General features: G+C 41.4%; 2 protein-coding genes across 3 annotated transcripts; both read left to right on the forward strand.

Moving 5' to 3' along the window:
- Positions 1–792: 792 nt before the first annotated feature.
- On the forward strand, positions 793–5,074 carry LOC115629057 (elongation factor 2). Its single transcript, XM_030525372.1, has 5 exons — positions 793–915; positions 1,522–1,736; positions 1,825–2,352; positions 3,011–3,707; positions 3,784–5,074. The coding sequence occupies exons 1-5, from the start codon at positions 913–915 to the stop codon at positions 4,873–4,875; spliced, it is 2,535 nt and encodes an 844-aa protein (XP_030381232.1). The 5' UTR covers positions 793–912; the 3' UTR covers positions 4,876–5,074.
- A 2,747-nt stretch (positions 5,075–7,821) lies between these two features.
- LOC115629078 lies at positions 7,822–20,505 on the forward strand. Of its 2 annotated transcripts, none has more exons than XM_030525393.1 (11): positions 7,822–7,914; positions 12,299–12,844; positions 12,975–13,184; positions 14,458–14,620; positions 14,735–15,382; positions 15,686–16,259; positions 16,330–17,314; positions 17,383–17,510; positions 17,590–17,904; positions 17,983–18,069; positions 18,439–20,505. In XM_030525393.1, exons 2-11 carry the CDS (start codon positions 12,588–12,590, stop codon positions 18,585–18,587), a joined length of 3,516 nt encoding a protein of 1,171 aa, XP_030381253.1. In that variant the 5' UTR covers positions 7,822–7,914; positions 12,299–12,587; the 3' UTR covers positions 18,588–20,505. The 2 variants fall into 2 exon arrangements, with proteins under 2 accessions (XP_030381253.1, XP_030381254.1); XM_030525394.1 differs by having other exon boundaries at positions 18,451–20,505.
- The last annotated feature ends 1,012 nt before the right edge of the window (positions 20,506–21,517 follow it).

Consider the following 21,517-nt stretch of genomic DNA (forward strand, 5'->3'; position numbering starts at 1 on the left):
CAAAACTTGGAATTTTCAACTGCCCAGATGGGAGAGCACGTTTTTCGAGCATATATGATATTTTGAAAAAGGTTATTAAGTAAACTACATTTGATTTCAATAACTAAATCTAATTGTGAGTAGACTAATCGCATTTCTCTCGTTGCGTTAGACATATTTTAATTAAATACCGCAATTTGCGCTCCTAATCGATAAATGTATCGTCAAACTGATGTCGCAGTACAGAGCTGCCACACTGCAGCAACAAATGCAAGGTGGCAGTTGAGTTTAAGAAATTGTTTAGCTGAAGAATCAGGTACGCTTTTAATTATAAAGCCGGCCATCCACACACGAATTGGCTCGACGAACTTGTTAGGCAGCTAAAATCCTTTTTCCCACTGACGAGTCGAACACTGTTTGCAAACATAATTTGATAAAAAATTTCAGCGAGAAAAAACGAAAAAATGGATGTGGAAAAACACTAATATGCGTAGAGCGACAAAATGTGCAATTTTTCCATGCTTTTTTGCGCAAATGTTTGTTTTTGTAATATTTAGTTTTATTTTTCCAAAATGATGTCCTATTTTGGAGGCAATCAATAAAATCGAGCAAAAATTCTTTGCACAAATATTCTTCACAAAGCCATACACTACTGAAGATTTTCGAATTCGCGACTGTGTGGCTCGCTTTCAAAATACTAAAGCGATTAAAAGCGGTAATTTGCGTGCCTACTCGATAAGTGTATCGTCGAACTGATGTCACATAGTAGAGCTGCCAGACTGCGGCGGCAAATTTAAGTTGGCAGCACCGCGGCGAGCTGTCAAACAGCGGCCGAGCACACACACAACGTTGTTCGTTCTTTTCTGTCAATACGCCAGTGCAGGCGTGTAGTGTTTTTAAAAGTTGGTCCACGAAAATCACTAAACATCCAAAATGGTAGGTGAAAAAAATAGAAAATAAGTGCTTTAATTGCGACTCGATACAATCCAAGGGCGCAGCGCTTAAGTATTTTACGCAAATGTGCTGAAAAAAATGTAATAAGTGAAAAACTACCGATGTGACCTAATCTGCAGATATATGGTCTGTGTGTGTGTGCGAGCGAGTGGTGAAATGCAAGACAAAGGCCGAAATGCATGAAGAGAAAAAAAAGAAGAAAGTAGTGGGAAACTGCAAAATGACGTGTGCACTTTGCGTTTGATAATGAAATACTTGGCTAGCAACGGCAGAACATGCTGATAGGTGTGTCCGTGTGTCTATATGTTTGTATATATGTATTTTTATGTGGGAATTTCTTGTGAAATTCCACGGCATGTACTATACAACAAATGGCCAACACAAGTGGCTTTTGTCTAGCCCTAACCTCAAAGTCGCACACGTATGTCTGTCTATATATGTATGTAAGTGTATGAGATTGATTGTACATACAGATGTAGCTGAGTATATGTAGTTGTGTGTATGTGTAGACGCCATTTTTAATGAGGCCAACTCTGACAAAGATTTTTCTTCTACTCTCCTCTCTTCCCTTCCTTTTTGTTTTTGTAGGTCAACTTCACCGTCGACGAAATCCGTGGCCTGATGGACAAGAAGCGTAACATTCGCAACATGTCCGTCATCGCCCACGTCGACCATGGTAAATCCACTCTGACTGACTCGCTGGTGTCCAAGGCTGGTATCATTGCTGGTGCCAAGGCCGGTGAGACGCGTTTCACCGATACGCGTAAGGACGAACAGGAGCGTTGCATTACCATCAAGTCGACGTAAGTCCGTCAACAAACCACGCACTCAATGCCCACCATGACTAATTCTCATGCAAACACATACATTTCTATATATATATAAATGTAGTGCCATCTCCATGTACTTCGAGGTTGAGGACAAGGATTTGGTGTTCATCACCCATGCCGATCAGCGTGAGAAGGAGTGCAAGGGTTTCTTGATCAATCTGATCGATTCACCCGGTCACGTTGATTTCTCCTCGGAAGTGACAGCCGCTCTGCGCGTCACCGATGGTGCGCTCGTCGTCGTCGATTGCGTGTCTGGTGTGTGCGTCCAAACGGAGACTGTGCTGCGTCAGGCCATCGCTGAGCGTATCAAGCCCATTCTGTTCATGAACAAGATGGACCGTGCTCTGCTCGAACTGCAATTGGACGCTGAGGAACTGTACCAGACCTTCCAGCGTATTGTGGAGAATGTGAACGTCATTATTGCCACCTACAATGACGATGGCGGTCCAATGGGAGAGGTCCGTGTTGATCCATCGAAGGGTTCGGTCGGTTTCGGTTCGGGTCTGCACGGATGGGCCTTCACCCTCAAGCAGTTCTCTGAGATGTACTCCGAGAAATTCAAGATCGATGTTGTCAAGCTAATGAACCGGTAAGTAGTCAGTTAAACAATTCAATCACGAGTTTGGTTTCTATTTTTACAAGCAACGTAACAAATTAGTGGACTACCGATAAACTAAATAGATCAACAAAATTCTAAAAGTTCAAGTGATTCGCTATTCCATTGAGCCCCAATCTACTAATTAATTGTCATATATATTATGCGTTAAGGTTCTTCTTAACTAACAGAGCTCACAGTAGACGTTCACTTCAATCCCAAAAATGTACAGCTTCTATATCAAAGGAAACGCATTGTCATCTCATTATAGTAGATATAAATGCAATATTTTGTCCATTGGGAGTTACGTAATTTCATAGTTTGATTTGGAACTTCATTGCTTTTAGCACAAAACGTGTGACGCTGAGCGTACTGCAGCTTTGTGGTCCTTCGGGACCTTTTAGCTCAGCGCGTGCGGAGGGCGCCACAAGTGCATGAACAATAAAAGCAGATGAAAATTGTTGCTAGCTCCGTAAGGAGTATGCAGCATGAAACGCCGCTGCTGAAACGCTACGTCGCGACCTCTTTCCTAATGTCTTAACGACGCATGCTAAGGCAAGGGCGTTACATTTTAAACGGCCATCCAAACTAAATCAATCGCACACATACTTGTTCCTAAGAATAACCATATGGCTATATCTCTTTCTTACAGTCTGTGGGGTGAGAACTTCTTCAATGCCAAGACCAAGAAGTGGCAGAAGCAAAAGGAGGCCGACAACAAGCGCTCCTTCTGCATGTACATCTTGGATCCCATCTACAAGGTGTTCGATGCCATCATGAACTACAAAAAGGAGGAGATCCCTGTGTTGCTAGAGAAAATCGGTGTGACGCTGAAGCACGAGGACAAGGATAAGGATGGCAAGGCGCTGTTGAAGACTGTGATGCGCACCTGGTTGCCAGCCGGTGAGGCTTTGCTTCAGATGATTGCCATTCACTTGCCCTCGCCTGTGGTGGCCCAAAAATACCGTATGGAGATGTTGTACGAGGGTCCCCATGACGATGAGGCCGCCGTCGCTGTAAAGAACTGCGATCCCGATGGCCCTCTGATGATGTACATTTCTAAAATGGTGCCGACCTCCGATAAGGGTCGTTTCTATGCCTTCGGTCGTGTGTTCTCCGGCAAGGTTGCCACTGGCCAGAAGTGCCGCATCATGGGCCCCAACTATGTGCCCGGCAAGAAGGAGGATTTGTACGAGAAGGCCATTCAGCGTACCATTTTGATGATGGGTCGCTATGTGGAGGCCATCGAGGATGTGCCCTCTGGCAACATTTGCGGTCTGGTTGGTGTTGATCAGTTCTTGGTCAAGACTGGTACCATTACCACATTCAAGGATGCGCACAACATGAAGGTACGGGCCAGAACCACGGCACCTGAAATCTGATCTACAATAGACTAAACATATTTCCTTTTTTAACTCGCAATAGGTCATGAAGTTCTCCGTATCGCCTGTCGTGCGTGTGGCTGTGGAGCCCAAGAACCCTGCCGATTTGCCCAAACTTGTGGAGGGTCTGAAGCGTTTGGCCAAATCCGATCCTATGGTGCAATGTATCATTGAAGAGTCTGGCGAGCATATCATTGCCGGTGCCGGTGAATTGCATTTGGAAATTTGCCTGAAGGATTTGGAAGAAGATCACGCTTGCATCCCACTAAAGAAGTCCGACCCTGTTGTGTCTTATCGCGAAACTGTCTTCGAGGAATCCAACCAAATGTGCTTGTCCAAGTCCCCCAACAAGCACAACCGTCTGCTGATGAAGGCTCTGCCTATGCCCGACGGTCTGCCCGAGGACATTGACAATGGCGATGTCAGTTCCAAGGATGATTTCAAGGTGCGCGCCCGCTACCTGGCTGAGAAGTACGATTACGATGTGACCGAGGCCCGTAAGATCTGGTGCTTCGGCCCCGACGGTACCGGCCCCAACTTCATCCTCGATTGCACCAAATCCGTGCAATACTTGAACGAAATCAAGGACTCCGTGGTCGCTGGCTTCCAGTGGGCCTCCAAGGAGGGCATCATGGCCGATGAGAATATGCGTGGTGTGCGCTTCAACATCTATGATGTCACCCTGCACGCTGATGCCATCCATCGTGGTGGTGGCCAGATCATTCCAACCACGCGTCGTTGCCTGTACGCAGCCGCCATCACCGCCGGCCCACGTCTCATGGAACCCGTGTATCTGTGCGAAATCCAATGTCCCGAAGTCGCTGTTGGTGGCATCTACGGTGTGCTCAACAGACGTCGTGGCCATGTCTTCGAGGAGGCTCAAGTCGTGGGTACCCCCATGTTCGTGGTCAAGGCCTACTTGCCTGTCAACGAATCCTTCGGCTTCACCGCCGATCTCCGCTCCAACACCGGTGGCCAGGCCTTCCCACAGTGCGTCTTCGATCACTGGCAAGTGCTGCCCGGTGACCCGTGCGAGCCCTCAAGCAAACCCTACCAAATTGTGCAAGACACGCGTAAACGCAAGGGTCTCAAGGAGGGTCTGCCCGATTTGGCCCAGTATTTGGACAAGTTGTAAGCGAGAACAACAACAACAACATCGAGGTTGTGCCGCCGGCTGAGCGAACAAACAATAGAGGCGGCATGTGGCCGGAACAAACAACAGCAGCTTTGCAACAAACAACAGCAAACAATACACGTTTAAAGAAATTTTGATGATTATTAATTGTATAACAGTGAAAACACAACAACAAAATAAATCAAGTAAATGATTATTACTTTTAAGTTTATATATAAAAAAAAAACAAACAAACTAGAGAAAAAATACACACAAAGAGCACGCATTTGTACTCGAAAAAGAAAACAAAAGCCAATCAAAAACAACAACAATGCATACGGGAATTCTGCGAAATGCAAGCAGCGGCGGCGACTGCAGCTTTAGCCGGCTGCGCAGTCGACGTGGCGTGCTAATGAATGCGCACGCGTTCTGCTGCGCTAACGGTGGTTTCTTGTTCTGGTGGTGGGCAGTGTTGCGAGCTCTCGAGCGTCAGAAAAGGCTAGATCAGCAATTGAAAAAAGCTATAAATAAGGTTTAATGCTGATAGGCTTCTTTTTTTTGTATTTTCCATAAAAAAAACAGCTGTAGAATGCCACAAATGCCTAATTTTCATTTGTATACGACTGTTCAGCTATTAATGAATTTGATAGTGGGAAACATTACTAGAAATCCCCAATTGAAAGATACATGGTATATGTATGTTACGATATCCAATTTAAAACCAATATCTTCAAAGGCAAAAATATGTTTGGTGAGACTCGTTTAAAGGCATTATTCAAATGACTTCTACAGTATATACGTAGGTTGTCAGGTTGGACTCTATCATACATCCTACTCTGATTTACAAATGTAAAATGAAAAACACGAAAACAAACAACTATTTCCCAGCCAACGCAATGGGCTTTATAATTAAACATAAAAACCGAGTGGTATAACAGCTGTTATTACTACCTGTTTTGAAAAAGTCACTTGAACTTCCATTAGTGCTATAATAATTATGTTCGACATTAGAAAAACAAGAGGTGGCGGGAAAATGGCTAAGCCAGCAACACTGTTGGTGGGATGGGAAGAGTGGAATCAGAGCTGGACGCGACTGCACCAATGAAGCGTGCATAAATGCGACGCGTGGCGCCTGCCAGCAAAATCATCAGTCATTTGAGCACATAAACATATTAATATATGTATGTACATACTATATATACACACAGCAAATCAATTTTAATGATTTTAACAAATGTGCGACATGCGTCCGTTACTGCTGACTGGACGCACGCATGGCGGAGCTGTCAGTTCTTGTGTCGGAAAATGCTAGATCAGCAATTAAAATTATTTAGAAATAGCAAAGAAATAATATGGCTGGTAAAACGATGATAATACATTTTTAGAACACCTACTTATATTTACAATATATTGTATTACAATATAAATTTTGACGTCCATGTCTTTCAGTAAAACTGGTTTCAAGACTTATTTTAATAACTTCTACATGATACAAGTGGTCTACCCTAGTCGGTCAAAAATCGTTCTTCAAAGTATGAGAAAACATATCAAGTTTAACTCGATTTACATACAAATACCTTCTAATTAGTACTTAAACTTCAAAAAACGCTGGAAATACCTCCAGTCATAGAAAATATTTGCCAGCATCTGCATTCGAAAAACTCTGCAGATGGTGGGAAAATAGCTGAACTGGCAACACTGATGGCGGCAAGTAGAACAACAAACAACAGTGGCAAGAGTACCAGGCCGGCAAATAAACAAGTAACGGCGCCGTTTCCACCTCCCACACACAAGTTCAGAGCGCCCGCTCTCACTAACATGCGCTCTTTTTGGCTTTATGCCGCATACAGTGGTCAAACGGCCATATTCCTAATGCAAATTGTTGACTGCTTTTTCTATTTTAGTTTTTAAATGAGTATAATAATAAATTAAATATAATACTCTATATTGAATAAAAGTAATAATTAAATAATAAAGGCTGCCCTTTAAATATCTCAATTACGTAATACGTTGAATTAAATTACGAAATTATTATAAATATGTATACTCGTATTACAATACATTTTTCAAAACTGATTGCTTTTTGGGCTTTACAGTCAGATATTCTAAGTAGGGCTTGTTCGCTGCAGCTCTGAATTAACAAAAGTCGATGGGTGATGTGGTGGGGTGGGTAAAAAAAAACGGTTCATCCGAAGTCCAGTGAAAATTCTTTTATTTAGGCGTCTATGTGTAAAATTGTGGGATACTTAAAGAAAAAGTTCACAGATTCTTTGCAGAGGTGTTTAGGAGAATTGTGTTGTCTCAAATTAAATACTTATATTCGATTGTAAATAACCCTTTAATATCGTACTCCTGTAACAGAAATAGTTAACGAACTCTATAGCTCCATTAAATATTACTAACTATATTGCTAAATATTGTTAACTATTTCTTGGTTTAAATTATTTAACACAATTTTTTACTTCCGCACTGTATCTTCATTGTTCTATTTTCATAAAAAACATTGTTTACAACTGATTCAAATTTATGACAAAACAAACTTCGCATAATACGGTTATGCCATTTGTAATAAAAAATAAATAAAAACAACAGCTATTGTAACTTTTATTTATTGTTCTGACTATTCCGGTAATTGATATTTATTTATGTAGATACATAACATTTAAATAATTGAACAGCCAAAGTACATAAAGGTATAACTTTGTTTGGAAATTCCATTTCATTTGACCAATTTGAAATGGTCGACTGATTTACATTTATAATAGTAATTGTAATCAAGTCTTGTTACAGAACTTGTAATAATAATCGAATGCTGTAAATCGTTTCTCAGCCACTGTGCGCAATGCATGTGTATGGCTGCTTGGGATGTTTGAGCTGCCGCTGTCGCGGCCTGCCTGCCTGCCTATGAGTATGCTCGCATTAGACAATTTTCTTTATTCAGTCGCAAATTAAACGCGCAACGTTGCGCTACGTCGCATGTTTAGTTTCCGTGTCGTTGTTGTTGTTCATGATTGCTTTTTATGGTCTTGGCAACAAACAACACAAAAAAAAACGCGACATGTATGTATGTATATGCGTGGAGTGTTTTTGTGCCTCATATTCATAATTGCAAAATACAATTCATACACAAACGTTGTCTTGTTCGGAAGTGCGTCTGTTTTTGTCGTTATTGCTGTTGTTGCTGCTGCCACTCAAGTACAAAAGGCACAAAGCCGAAGCCGCCGCGTCTGTCAGTCTCAGCCAGCTCTCTGGCATCTCGCTCGCACACTCAAGCTTATTTCATTCTTCTTTCTTTTCTTTTTTTGCTATTTTTAGCAACATTTCCAATTGGAAGATTTTTGATTTGACCTTTCAATGCGATGATGGCAGTAAAAAGCTTTTAACTTTAATTATTATGCAAATGTGTGCGTGTGTGCTATGCCTGTGTGTGTGTGTGTGTTTGTGGATGTGCGGCAATAAAAATCAAAATTTTGAGTGCTGCTGCTTTGTGTGTGTTTGTATGTGTGTGCGTATATATGCATATGAAAAAATCGATGCCAGACTCCCTGCGACGATGACAGCGACAGCGACGTCGACGTCGAAGCAGGGCCAGCAACTTCATTCAGTAAAGTAAAGCAGAGCCGCCCCCTCAGTAAATTTAACAGTTAGACAAAGTTACTTGCCGATGTACGCGTGCTCATATGTGAGTGCGAGTGTGTGTGTGTGTGTGTGTGTGTAGGTGTCAACGCAGCGTTGGAGTGGGTGGCAAAATTGTCGGCTAACTAACACATACCCAGGAGGGAGTGTGTGTTTGTGTGTGCGTGTGCATTGGTTTATAGAAATTTTGCTGATAAACCGGAAATGGAATTTTTCGTTTTCGTTTTAGAAACTTAAATAAATTGCGCGCTGTTGCTGTTGTTGTCTGCCATTTCCGTTGCTCGCTCGTAGAAAGGATGCGGCAGCTTTTTATGCATTAGTTAAGCATATCTACAAATCTACATATGTATGTACATTCGTATAGTTGTGTGTGTTTTTGTGCGTTTGTAGGCCACCCACAGCCGCATAGTTTTTATTTTAGCGCTCTAGCATTGTGTGTATACAATTTCAGCAACAAAAGTTTGCCTTCCTGAGCAAAGCAACAACAAAGCGTTAGCAGCGCCATTGTCTATATGTATATGACTTGCATATACTATACAAGTATGTACAAGTATATAGCTATAATACGTGCATATGTGTCTGTGTGCATCGAGTTCTATATACATAACTTCTCCCTACAAACAAAGTGTATAGAAAAATATGAATGAAGCGAGTAGTTCTCGCACTCGCACTTTTTTCGCCGTTTTCCCTGTTTTTCACACACAACACACGCACACACACACACACACACCACACTTCACACCTTGGCACAACGTGAAAAATCAATTCAAAATTGTTGGACACTTTGTGTTGGTTATTTAGTGTTTGTGAAGTTTTCAAAGTTACTCGCACAAAAGTTGTACACGGAAAATATTGTTTCCATTTATTCGAGTGTCTGCCAAGTCATAAAGTTGAAGTGTGGACGCAGCTGTCCAGAATAAACTTATTCCAACTAAAAGGCACTACAAAGTGTGACACAGCATGTGTATCTAGACCGGCTCCACATAATTGGGTGAATAATTTAAGAGGATACTACCATTCGTTGAACCCCAAATCTATTTATAAAAGCGTTTAACCCATCACTAGTACTTCAGTTCATGTTCTAAACTTAAACTAATTAAGCACAACACTTGAGTTTCATCCGAATATCTGAATTTGTAAATAATTAAAAAGAGGAATGATATTCGTTGAACCTCAAAGTCAATTTGTTATATTTTAGTAGAAATGATCGAGCATTGCGCTTAAGATTTTTTCTCAAACAATTGTTTAACTATTCCTTAAGCTGAAATTAATTATCGTTTTTTAGTTACTTTCTGGTATCTGAACTTTTGGTTTAGTTAAAAACCTGAAAAACAAACCGACTTTGCACATTTAGTTGAACATTTAAGACGATTTCCAAATCAATTTATTTAATTCGGAAATTATCGAACAATGCGCCTAAAATGTCAATCCTCATAACTTTAATTCTTCTAATGGTTTGCTAAAATTTTTAAAATCACGCTTTAGTTTATTTAGGAACAGACAGGTGACATTTTTTAAGGGGGGAACTCCAAATTTCCAAGGCTAAGCATGAATCAGTGCGACAAATACTTTCGAACTAGATCTTACATTTGAGCGATTGAAAATAAATGTTCAATATATCTTATTTTGTTCAGCAAAAACCTTTTTAATTTGTTGATAATATTTGATTAATGAAACACCTGGAAGCGACCTTCTTCATCAAAGTTATCTTTCAAGTTAACGGTTTCTATATATTTTCAACTCATCGACTTACTTATGTGGTCTAGAAGCATATCCACTTCTTGTTTCCATTGGTTTTCAAATCAAAATCTTTCTTTTTATAAAAAATATGTTCGCTTTTTTTCTGCTACGCATAAAAACGCAAGACCCCTGGCAGGCTACAAGCATTTAGTCCAAGTGTTAAAATTGTTATTTTGGAAATATTTAATTTAATTTCCAATAATTTGAATACATATTTGGGTTTCTCTCTAATAAAATTATGCGTGGCTCTGATGTCATATTTGGCCAACACAAGCTTAAATTAGCCAACATTTGGGTCAATCATTGCCTCTGGTCGCGACCATCTTCTTTTTCCAACTTAGGCAGCAAACAAAAGGTGTTGGTAATACTATTTTATTTTACTTTAAAGCTTTTGTCGTTAATTAAAATAATTAATTTACAAAGAAATACTAATTAACTAGAGCTGGAAATATGCCCACATAACTGACATTATTCTGTACAATAGGAGTAACTGCACTGTTGTTTGGCCTGTAATACTATATTATCAGGAGAAATACGAAGGTATCCTTACACGTAAAAGAAAGCCAAGAATTGTGTATTTTTGCCAATTTGTCAATTGACAACTTTCCGCAGTTTAGTTTTTGTTCTTAAGTCTAATTAAAAACAATTACAATAAAACATTTTCAATTAGCTTTGTATTTTTAGTTTAGTTTAGTTTCGTATAAAAATAAACAAATGTCTGTCCATCCATCTGTTTCATTGTAAACCCATTGATGCTGAAACTTTACACCTACAAGTACATATGTATATGTATGTTTATTTCTTCCATTTATCAAAACATGAACTTTTATCGGAAAGAGATGCAAAACAGCTGCTATAGTGACCAACTGTTTTCAAATGTGTTTCTATAGAAAAATGATTTAACAGATAGAGGTACTGAAAATATATTTGAAGAAATGCTGCTTGTTGAAAAAAGATGAAATTCTAATTAAATGGATGGGAGGCACAAGTCCAATGGCGACTGAACGTTTAACAAATAATAATAATAATATCCTAGAAAATAGTAGTTATTATATGAAGATTAAAGAACTATTTGGCATTGATGGAAAATATTTGAAATCAAATAACGCCTCCACGCTCCACAGGCAGGAATGTAGTCAGATGGAAATTAGAAATTGAATATTGAAATAAAAAATAAATAATTATTAACTTTTAAAAGAAAATAAAAAGTTTTTGACTAAAATAAACTTTGAAGAACTAAAAACCATTATTGAAAGCTACATTTCTCGAACCATAATGCATTCCTTTGATATTATAACCACGAGATTGTCTGTTCTTCGATTTTTAACAAACTCATTTGAGTACAACACTTTGTTATTCATTTGTCAGTCACTTCCTCATTTGCTAAACAAATAAAACGCAACCCAACGGACTGACTCTTAAGATACTCGACTCCTCATTTAAGAGACCCCTCAAGGTACGAATTCCATTAATTGAACTCACTTTGCTCAAATTTGAATAACAACTGCAGATAGTGCTTGAGAGAGCTCTTAAAATGTTCACCTTTTCGTGCAAAATATGTTTGTAATGCTAATGAGTGTCAAATAAAAAATGGTACGGTCAAACAAAGGTCATAACCTCGCTCTCTGGCAAATGTGAAACAGTCGACAGTGCTTAAATGACGGCTTTTTAGACCCAATTGTTGCACACATCTGCCAGCTAATGCTGATGCCCTGTTTTGCTTATCATGATTGCCTTCATCATCATCAGCAACCCCAAGCTGGCTTTATCCGTACCCCTGCCCTGCGCTGCCCTAACCCTCCCCCACGCGCAGCGACACACGCAAGTCACTGATATTGATACGGATGGGCATATGAGATTTAGGAACACACCATTTAATTGGACATAATGCCATCAACGGCAGCTCAAAATCAATATTAATTATTTATTAATAGCGCTGTGAGTTGGGAAACTTTGCCGCAATGTCGGATTACAGCGACTTAAATGTTATACATATTCGTATTGGAATAGTTGATAATACTTGTGGGGAGGACTACAATTCGCAATTCTTTGTTGTCGTTTTTTGCAGTTTAGAAGCAACACTGAAGCAACATTTCGATGACGAATTTAATGACCTGAAAAACGAAAAATATTCACATATACTCGTATATACGCCAATCACTTTCACACACTGCTTGGATGAAAATTGAAAGAGCAGCGACGGCGACGACGACGACGACGACGACGACGAGGTGGTGGACAAACAAAGAGGAGCAGCGGCGGGAGGGCGCATTTATTACATTTTCATAATCAACGAACGACGAGGCAAAGGTGGAAAGAGAAACAAATCCAAGCCCGTTTCCAATGAAAATCGCATAATGGCAGCAACACCTGAATCGTGTGCCGGCGCCCGCGATTCAAGCGACATCATTGCAGAGGCGTTGGAGTCAGTCGCGCAGCCAGCCACGACCGCTGACATGGCAACCGGGCAGTCCGAAGAGCTGGCAGGCCTGCATGTGGAGTCGCCCCACGATACCTCCGCAGACGAAGCCGATGCTGTTGCTGATGCCGATGTCGATGTCGATGCCAATGCTATGGCCAGCAGCTCACCGACATCGCCCCAACAAAAGCAAAAGTATGTCGCAAACATTTCGAACAAAGCCCCAAAAGAAATTGTAACTGGTAGTGGGTCACATCGTTGATGGGTTATTGCGGTTAGTCCGGGGGTATGTAACGCTAATTACAATTTCATTTCAATTTTGCAGTGAGCTGGAGCCACAGTCGCTAGAGCCCCAATCGTTAGAGCCGCAGTCGTTGGAGCCCATCTCGATGGATGACATACCCGAACCCATTAAAGTGCTGGACGACATCATTTCCGAATTTGAGGAGGCAACAACGAAACCAGTGGCCTTGCACAGCAACAGTGGCGAGAATCAATCCGAGGACGATGGCTACATGAGTCTGAGTCGCAAAAAGTGAGTGATTGAGTTTAGTTGTGCATACAGCAGATAGATAATGAATATAAGCAAAGCAGTTAGTTGTGTTTTGAAAGCCCTTTGCAATAAAGGGGTGGACAAATTGGTTCCCGAACACGAACGTTACAATAACGAGACTAACAACTCTTAAAGATAACAATACTACTCTTATTTGATCTTTAAAAATTTACTTGGAAGAACTAGAGACTAAACTCTACACATAACTTTGAATTCGCAGACTAAACTCTCCTTAAGGCAAGAACATTTACTTCATTCGAACTTTCGATCGAACATGGAAGACCTTTTCCCTTGAAGAGAAACTAACTTCTTTACGTTTTCCTTTTCATTTGGTATTCGAGTCATTGGGCATCGAGTCTAAACTCTCCACACTATTTTAAATTCAAAGACAATTCTTCTACAAATCCAGCATGTAGTTTAATTGAACTTTTAAAATTTAGTTAGAAACGAACGCTCTAACTATTATCAATTGAAAGACTAAACTCTCGATTACTTGGTAAACTTATAGTTCTTCACTTTCCAAAACGAGACTAAACTCTCCACTCTTTTTTCAATTGGAAAACTGAACTCTGCCCTTTCCCTATTCATAATTTCGATACTTACTTGGTGTATATCTCCTACACCTTTCAATCTAAATGCTCTAGACTATTTCTGATTGGAAGACTAAACTCTACACTCTGTCAAACGTCCGTAAGGCAATCTTCGGGTTATTAGTAGCCAACACTTTGTAGTCCGTATTTTGAAATAGTATTACTATGGCAAGTAACATTAAAACACATTAAAACTTAACCCCGATCAACGTACTTTTCATTTTTATGTCAAATATCTCCAGGATTAAGCCACAGCTATTCACAATTTGCACTGTTTTAAGCGAAGAAGAGAATACTTTTTTAAAAACTAAAGTTTTCAACTGTAAATGGATAAAAATGAAGTTGGATTTGAAGTAAATGATCTTTACAAAATACATTTTTGAAGTAGAATAATTAACTCCAAAGTAATTGGATTTTAACTAAACTAGCTTCAACAACGACCATATAAGGAGTGTTATTTCACAATGTGTGGTTTAATGCTAATCCTTTGCATACGAGTACCCCTCGGTTTGTCACATCTGTGTGTACATATTTGATAAGGCAGCTCTAATGCTTGGAATTATAAACCACATTATTATTCAGCACACCTAACCCCCAACTCTGTACTAAATCAACACTCCACTTAATCTCAAAATGCCACGCTGTACTTTACTCTTTACTTGTAGCATGTCGAAGAAAGACTCCGAGGATGTGCCACAAACACCCAGCACAGACACGGTGCCCGAAGGCAGTTTCAATGAAGTCGATGGCACAGCCGAAAATCTAACGAAATTGTCGGAGGCGGAGCATAGCCAGGAAACAACAACGCCACTCATACAAACAACGCTGGTGAGTAGATCCCTCCCGTCTGACAATCCCCAAAACCTTAACTGCTTCATCGAAAAACCAATTAACAAGTCACACACCCTCGCAACCCCCTTCCACATCACCCATCACGCACAGCCCAAGGCACGCAGCGCCAACACTACGCCAGCCACAAACTCCAACTACTCCAGCCTGCCCTGCTGCGGTGCACGCGCCTCGAACTTGGGTGGCGCTTCGTCCGGCCACGCCTCCGGCGCCCTAGCACCCACACGCACCGGTAGCTGTAATGGGGAGCGCAATGCGTTGGGCATCGACATCAGTGCCGTGCACAATGCCGTGCTACGCGGCAATCTGGCCAAGCTCCCCGAGCCCATGCTCAACGAACATCCGGTGACCATCTATCCAGGACCATCGGCTAAGGCGGCTGGCGATGGCGCACGCAGCAAGCGACTACAAAACTCCGTGGAGAAGCACAAGGAGGTGTGCCACATGCTGAATCCACATTCCAATAGCACCACATCATCATCCGGTTCGCAGCACACATCAAGCGGCGAGGCTTCGCCCGCTGCGTCCAATATAAATGTGGCGCTGGCGCCCAAGCCTATCAAACACGATGACTACTCGGACGACTCGCTGGAAGAGTCCACCATATCCACAGACCTGACGCCAGTCAAACAGAACGGTGTCGCCTGGGAGATACACTTCAAGAGCAATAGGAAAAAATCCACCAAGACGGCAAGTGCAACGAGCGGCTCAAAGAAGGCAACAAGCGCATCGACCAAAAAGGTGGGTAAAGAAAATCCTAACTCTCCAAAAGCCAAATAATCGAAGGCTAATTGATATGAATTCTAAGGAAAATGAATCGTAGAATATGAATACTCCTACTTAGTTTTTCAATCGAATCTTATGATCTACGATTAAAACCTAGTAGACTTGATGGCTTACAATTCTCACTCATCAATAGAGCAGTCTCTACACGGTCAAAATCTAGATTTTTTGTCATCTACAGAATACTTACATGGCAGACTATAGCCCCCACACAGATTTAAATTCCCTGATGTTGTTAATCTTTCACTTCCTCAATTACAGCATCAGGCACGCTCCAATAACCTTACGGATTTCAATAATAGTTTTGCGTACAACGAGCAGAGCATGTTAGGCAAGGGCACCTTTGTTATACGTCGCTCCACGGCCAAGAAGCCACCACGCGCTGCTGAAATCTTTAGCATACCAAAGCCACCACGCACCAGTCTGGGCGGAGCTGGAGCCATAAGCAACGATTTCTACACAAGCGATAGTGAGCTCAGCGAATCAGCCCCACTGCCTCCACCGCCTCCACCCTGTGAGAACTTCGTTTACAAAGAGTGTGAAGCGGCGGCAGCGCAAACGCGTCGCGGCTTAGAAATCGCGGCAGCTCAGCGAGCCGCTCTGTCGCTGGACATTGGCATTGGTATTAGCGTAGGCGAGACGGAGTTGAACAAACCGGCCAAGACTAAGACGGCCATGTTGCAGCAACAGCTTAACGAGAAACGTCTGAGCGCCGAGTCCATGCCGGATAATACCTCCAGCTCTGAGGAGTTCGACGAAGCGCGCCTCAATGGCAATGGCTATGAGCTGTTTGCCTACAATGGCAACCCCTTGCCACCCCAGCCACAGGAGTATGGTGAGTGAGACGGAAATCAACTAGAAACGCAACAGCAACTCATTAACTTTTTGTACCTACCCGCTCGCAGATCATCGTGCTTCCAATTCTACAACGCCACACACCGATTTGGCGCCCACACTAGAGGAGGACGAGGAGCTCTCCGATTTCAGCTACGGCTGTGCGCCACTCAAGCAAATCGAGCACAATATAAGCGCTCTGTTACGCGGCGATCTGCCAGTCGTGGGTCAGTCCTGCAATGCAGCCACTGGAGGAGCTGTTTCAGCCGCCGCCGCGGCTGCTGCCGCTGCAGAACTACATGCCAAGCGCATACTTGAATTTCGTCCTGGGGTGCACAAGTCCGAGAGTGCCAAAGAGATGCTGCTCTCACAGAATGCCGCTTTTGGACCGTTGCCACCATCTCCGCCCTCGTCCAATCCGGATATATTCGACTACGATGCACCGCTACCGCCATCGCCGGTGGATGCGCCGCGTAAGCAGCTAGAGCTACCCACCTCTGTTGCTTCAATGCCCCCCTATGCCGGCGGTCCCAATACGAACACCACCGTTGTTGAGGTGCACGCCACAGCGTCGGGGGCGACGGTAGTTAGCAGCAGCCATATGCGACGTAGCCGCGATAATGTGGCCGCTGTGCGTCATTTTAATGATGAGCTGCCCGCACCGCCGCCACCTGCGCATCAATCCTCCAGCTACGACGTGGTCTTACCATGCGCGTTGCCGCCGGCAGTACCGCCACATCGACTGGGCGGTGGCCATTCAGCCAACACCATGAAATCCTGGTCGATTGACTCGCAGTATCGCAAGCGTTCGCCAAAACTTTTTGGTTACAGTAGCGGCAGTGGGATCACAACTCCCACGGGACTCGGTCCCATGCCACCGCTACCAGCACCGCCCATGGGCTGCGGCACGACAGGCTCCTGCGAGGGTGGCAGCGGGTCGTATCAGCGCCGGTACATCAACTATGGTACCAAGCGCAGCCTGAAGCAGTCGCCACGCGAGGAGCATCGCCTGCAAACATCATGTAGTCTTCCTGAAACGCCAATATTTGCCAGAGGGTAAGTGAAACATTATTATAAATGCCCTTTACTTATTAGCGACTCATCAATTATGCCTTGATTTATAGCTGTGACATACCACGAACGCCATATCGTCGCCAAAATGAGCCTGTGCCCGTGAGCGGCTCACGCACAGCGCCCCGCTCAAGCACATCGAATAGCATTAATCTGGGGACTTCCATAGTCGGCATAGGTGGTTAGTTCGCAGTATAACTCCACAATAATGCATTGTCTTAAACTCATTTCTTCTCTCTCTCGCTCTGTCTCAATACCAGCTGGCACCTATGGCACAGCGCAGATCTGCCGGCAGCGTTCCATCAATCATGCCTTAGCCTCGAACGAAATGTTGCGCATGACCGGCGCTCCTGCACGCGGCTGGTATCCAAAGCAGCGCTCTCTCCGTCCGGCCTCTACGGAGAATATTGATCGCTTAGCATCGGTGCGGGTGTGGGACAATCCAGCGGGGATGTCCGGCACAGGTCAGTCCCGGAAACCGCTCACCTTGCCGCCAAATCTGACGCCTTCCTTTTTGAATAAGTCGCCTCGTGAGGCGCTGCGTCGTGTGACTAGCTTGCTAATAACTAAGAAAAGTAAGTAGTCGCTGCACTCCTTAAACTATTAATAATACAAACACTCTATATTTTTGTATCCATTCCATCCAATTATAGAGAATAACAAGGAACGTAAACACAAGGCCTATAGCGATCAACCCATGGATGACAGCAATAACAAGCATGCCTACGAATTTGATACGAGTAAGTTAGGCCTAACATGCTCTTTATACCCTTGCAAAGAGTTTATTGAGTTGGTATTTGTTGTTTGTAACGCACCGAACAGGCTTGGCCGACCCCGTGAGCCCCATAGGTCTGTTTGTTTCTATGCAAATTAAGCTTTCACGTATATCGTTCTATGTACAAGTATATTGCAAATACGTTTATTATCGTTGTAATCAGATTATTTTTCCAAATCGATTGAAAAGGAAAACTATATCCTTCTTCTGCGATATAAGCCATAATTAAACGATAGAAACATTGTTGTTGCTTGAAATTAAATATTTGCAAGGGTATAAAAAGTTGTTTTAAACTTGTTTTTAGATGAAGAACTCCACTTAAATGCTAATCTAGTCTCAATTGTAGGTTCCACCAAGCGTAAGGAGAACAGCAAATGCAAGGACAATGGCGCAGGCAGCTCGACCACCAATCCCAAAGTCAAAAAGAAGGGTCTTTTCAAAACACTATGGAAACGTACGAAAACCACCTCCCTGGATCAGTAATAGGATCCGTCAGAGGCTTGGACTTCACTAAAGAACTAAAAGCTGCAACACTGCCCCCCAATAATTTGGGATATGTTTTCTAACGAAAAGAAGCAAAAACGATTAATGATAATAATCATACTTATATTATACATTTGAACGAAGCCGTGTTGGCTAAATCACTCTCACCCACTACACCCCTCCCCCCATTCACAGTCACCACTCACTTAGAACCATTCACCCGCTCAACACTCTACACTTGTAGTTTGGACTTTTTCTCATGCTCCTCATGCATACGTGCCCGTCACTTTAGAATTGTCACTTAAAAATGCAAGCAATTATTATAAACAACACACAATCTATCCTATATCGGTCATAAAGTAAATGAGACAACTAAAAAGAATTCAAATGCACAAAGCCGTGAATCGTAAAGACTGAAAAGAGAGTTAAAAAAAAAAATTACAAAAAACAAAAAGTAAAAAGAAATTATGGAGAAAAAAATGATATAACACAAAATTTTGCACACCAAACCGGACACAGCATAACTTACAGGTCTATACACCACACATACATATATGTATCTATATTTGGGCGCTTTGTCTACCTTTTATGGCAGGCCAAAGGGTCCGAAATACCGGTTTTGAAACAAACTCCCCTTGACCGAACACACAAAAGCACGCAACGTTGAGCAACTTTGAAAAAAAAAAAACCCAAAAAGAAAAGAAAAAATAACAAATTTAATAATTATACAAGCACTGAATTTATATATAACTCTATATAGTTCGGAGTAAACTGAACCGTTTAGGGTTCTAAGCGGCATACTTACTTTATATACTTTTTACGATGATCGAGAGTATTGAGTATGTTTGAAATTTACAACTAGTTTTCAGCTGGCAATTGGAATGGATTGGAACCGATGAGATGAGTTGAGTTGAGTGGGAAGGGCGGTAAGAAATTGGTTGATCTAGAGTTATTTAGAGAACGTATTTGCATGCATCGACTTATATGGGGCAGTGCAATACTTGTACCCTATGCCTGAACTAAACTTGAGAATTTTATTTTTATTGAAACCGTTTGTTGAGCTCAATGAGACAGACTTACTAAGAGCAGCAGCTCCCCAGACCCCCAGCACGAGTCAATAATTAGAATCAACAACTTTGCCATCTTTAGCAATGCAGTTGCCATAAAGAAAGTAAATTAAATGTTGATACTTCAATAATAGTTGAGGGAGATAATTAATTCATCAGCCCGCTCTTTTGCTCACCACTTGAAATATTTTCAACAACTTGATAGACAGAAAACAATAATATATTTTATTTCTAAATTTTGAAAAGGGAAATAATGAAATACGCCAAAACGCCCTCCATATTTCAAAGAATATGTATTGGATTATACAAAAAGCAAAAGCAAAACAAAAATTTAAGGAATTTTCAAAATTAAATGATAAACATTTTTCATACAAAACTCTAAAAATAATAAAAAACTCCCAGCAAATGCTCAACATTTACTTTACCAGTGAGCATTTCGTAATTTTTACTTTCGATATTAACGATATCTGAACAGAAAAAAGAATGCAATAAATAATACAAAATGAATGGAAAATTATGAAGAAAAGCAACAACTGCAAACGTTTACTAGTCATTAAATATTAATAAAGTATTTATATAAATAATATGAGAAATATTTGCATATTATTTTTTATTAACAACACAAACACACACTGACAAGCCAATGCCAAGAGGTCAACAAATTGGCTACATTTTATGAATGAAAGGCAAGTTGAAAGTATTATTAACGAATTAATTATTATTGTATGCTATAGCGCAAGTTGGTATTTATTACAATTAATTATATTTATATTATTGAATATATTTTTAGAAAAGTAGTGAAACAGAAATAAAACTAAAAACAATGGCAATGGCATTTATGTGTCGACAGTTTTCTTTTAAAATAAATATATATATTCTCGTTGGTACAAGGGGAGGGTTACCTGCGTTTCGCTACTCCACAGAGTGCAGACGGATCTGCCACCATCCTTTCCCCCTCTATATGTACGCGATAAAGCTACTTAGCTAATAATAAAGCCTTAGACCGACATCTGCATGGAGAAAAAGAGCACGTACCCTGAAGTTCCGACACACGGAACCTCACAGCAAAAATAAACTTCGAAAAGGATTGCACAGCAAGGATTTCCACATATGAAGGTTCCCGCACTTGAAGTGATAGTCGAAGGCCGGATCTACTCACCAGAACTGGAGATAAAACGCTCTTTTCGTCTCCCGAAGCACTGTAGGTGTACATAAGGTAGAACTCTGGACCCCAAAAAAGACTACAACGCTTAGAACTGGCAATACAAACATAAGCTGTATTAAGAGAAGGTTGAAGACCCGCCAGCACGTCTTTAAATACTCTGTATCCAACGTTTTCCTCGCTACAGCCATTCAATAAAAAACACGAGTAGAAGGCTGAAATAAATTGTCTGTTAATTAAATCAAGTAAAGAAAAAAAACTTAGTAACAAATAGAGAACTTTGCTGAAGCTTTAGACTATGGTGAGGCATAATTTTAATATTTAATAACTTGGATAGAAAAATTCAAACTCTAGGATGACGGTCATGGCATAACGCTTTCCGTTCATCGGCAAATGCATTTTCCGGACGGGGTAAAATTCGGGCGAATGCGGGGAAACAATAAGGATTAAAATTCAATTTGTTAAATCAGTCACAAGTGCCGACCGATGAGAACAATTGTTGGTTATCAATTAACTTGTGGGGAACAAAGCAAGAACCAGGCTCAATTGTTCAATTAAAATGAGATGAATCGTACGTTTTTGATATTTAGTTCCATTTCAATAAATTTCTCAGAAGATTTTGGCCAATTTTTGATAAGTTCATGCACTGTTTTCGTCAAAATCCAAGACATCAAGACCTAACTTGAATCGCGAAAACCTGT

The sequence above is a fragment of the Scaptodrosophila lebanonensis genome, unplaced genomic scaffold (assembly GCF_003285725.1).
Source record: "Scaptodrosophila lebanonensis strain 11010-0011.00,11010-0021.00 unplaced genomic scaffold, SlebRS2 tig00000131-arrow-arrow-pilon, whole genome shotgun sequence".
Taxonomy (NCBI): Eukaryota; Metazoa; Arthropoda; class Insecta; order Diptera; family Drosophilidae; genus Scaptodrosophila; species Scaptodrosophila lebanonensis.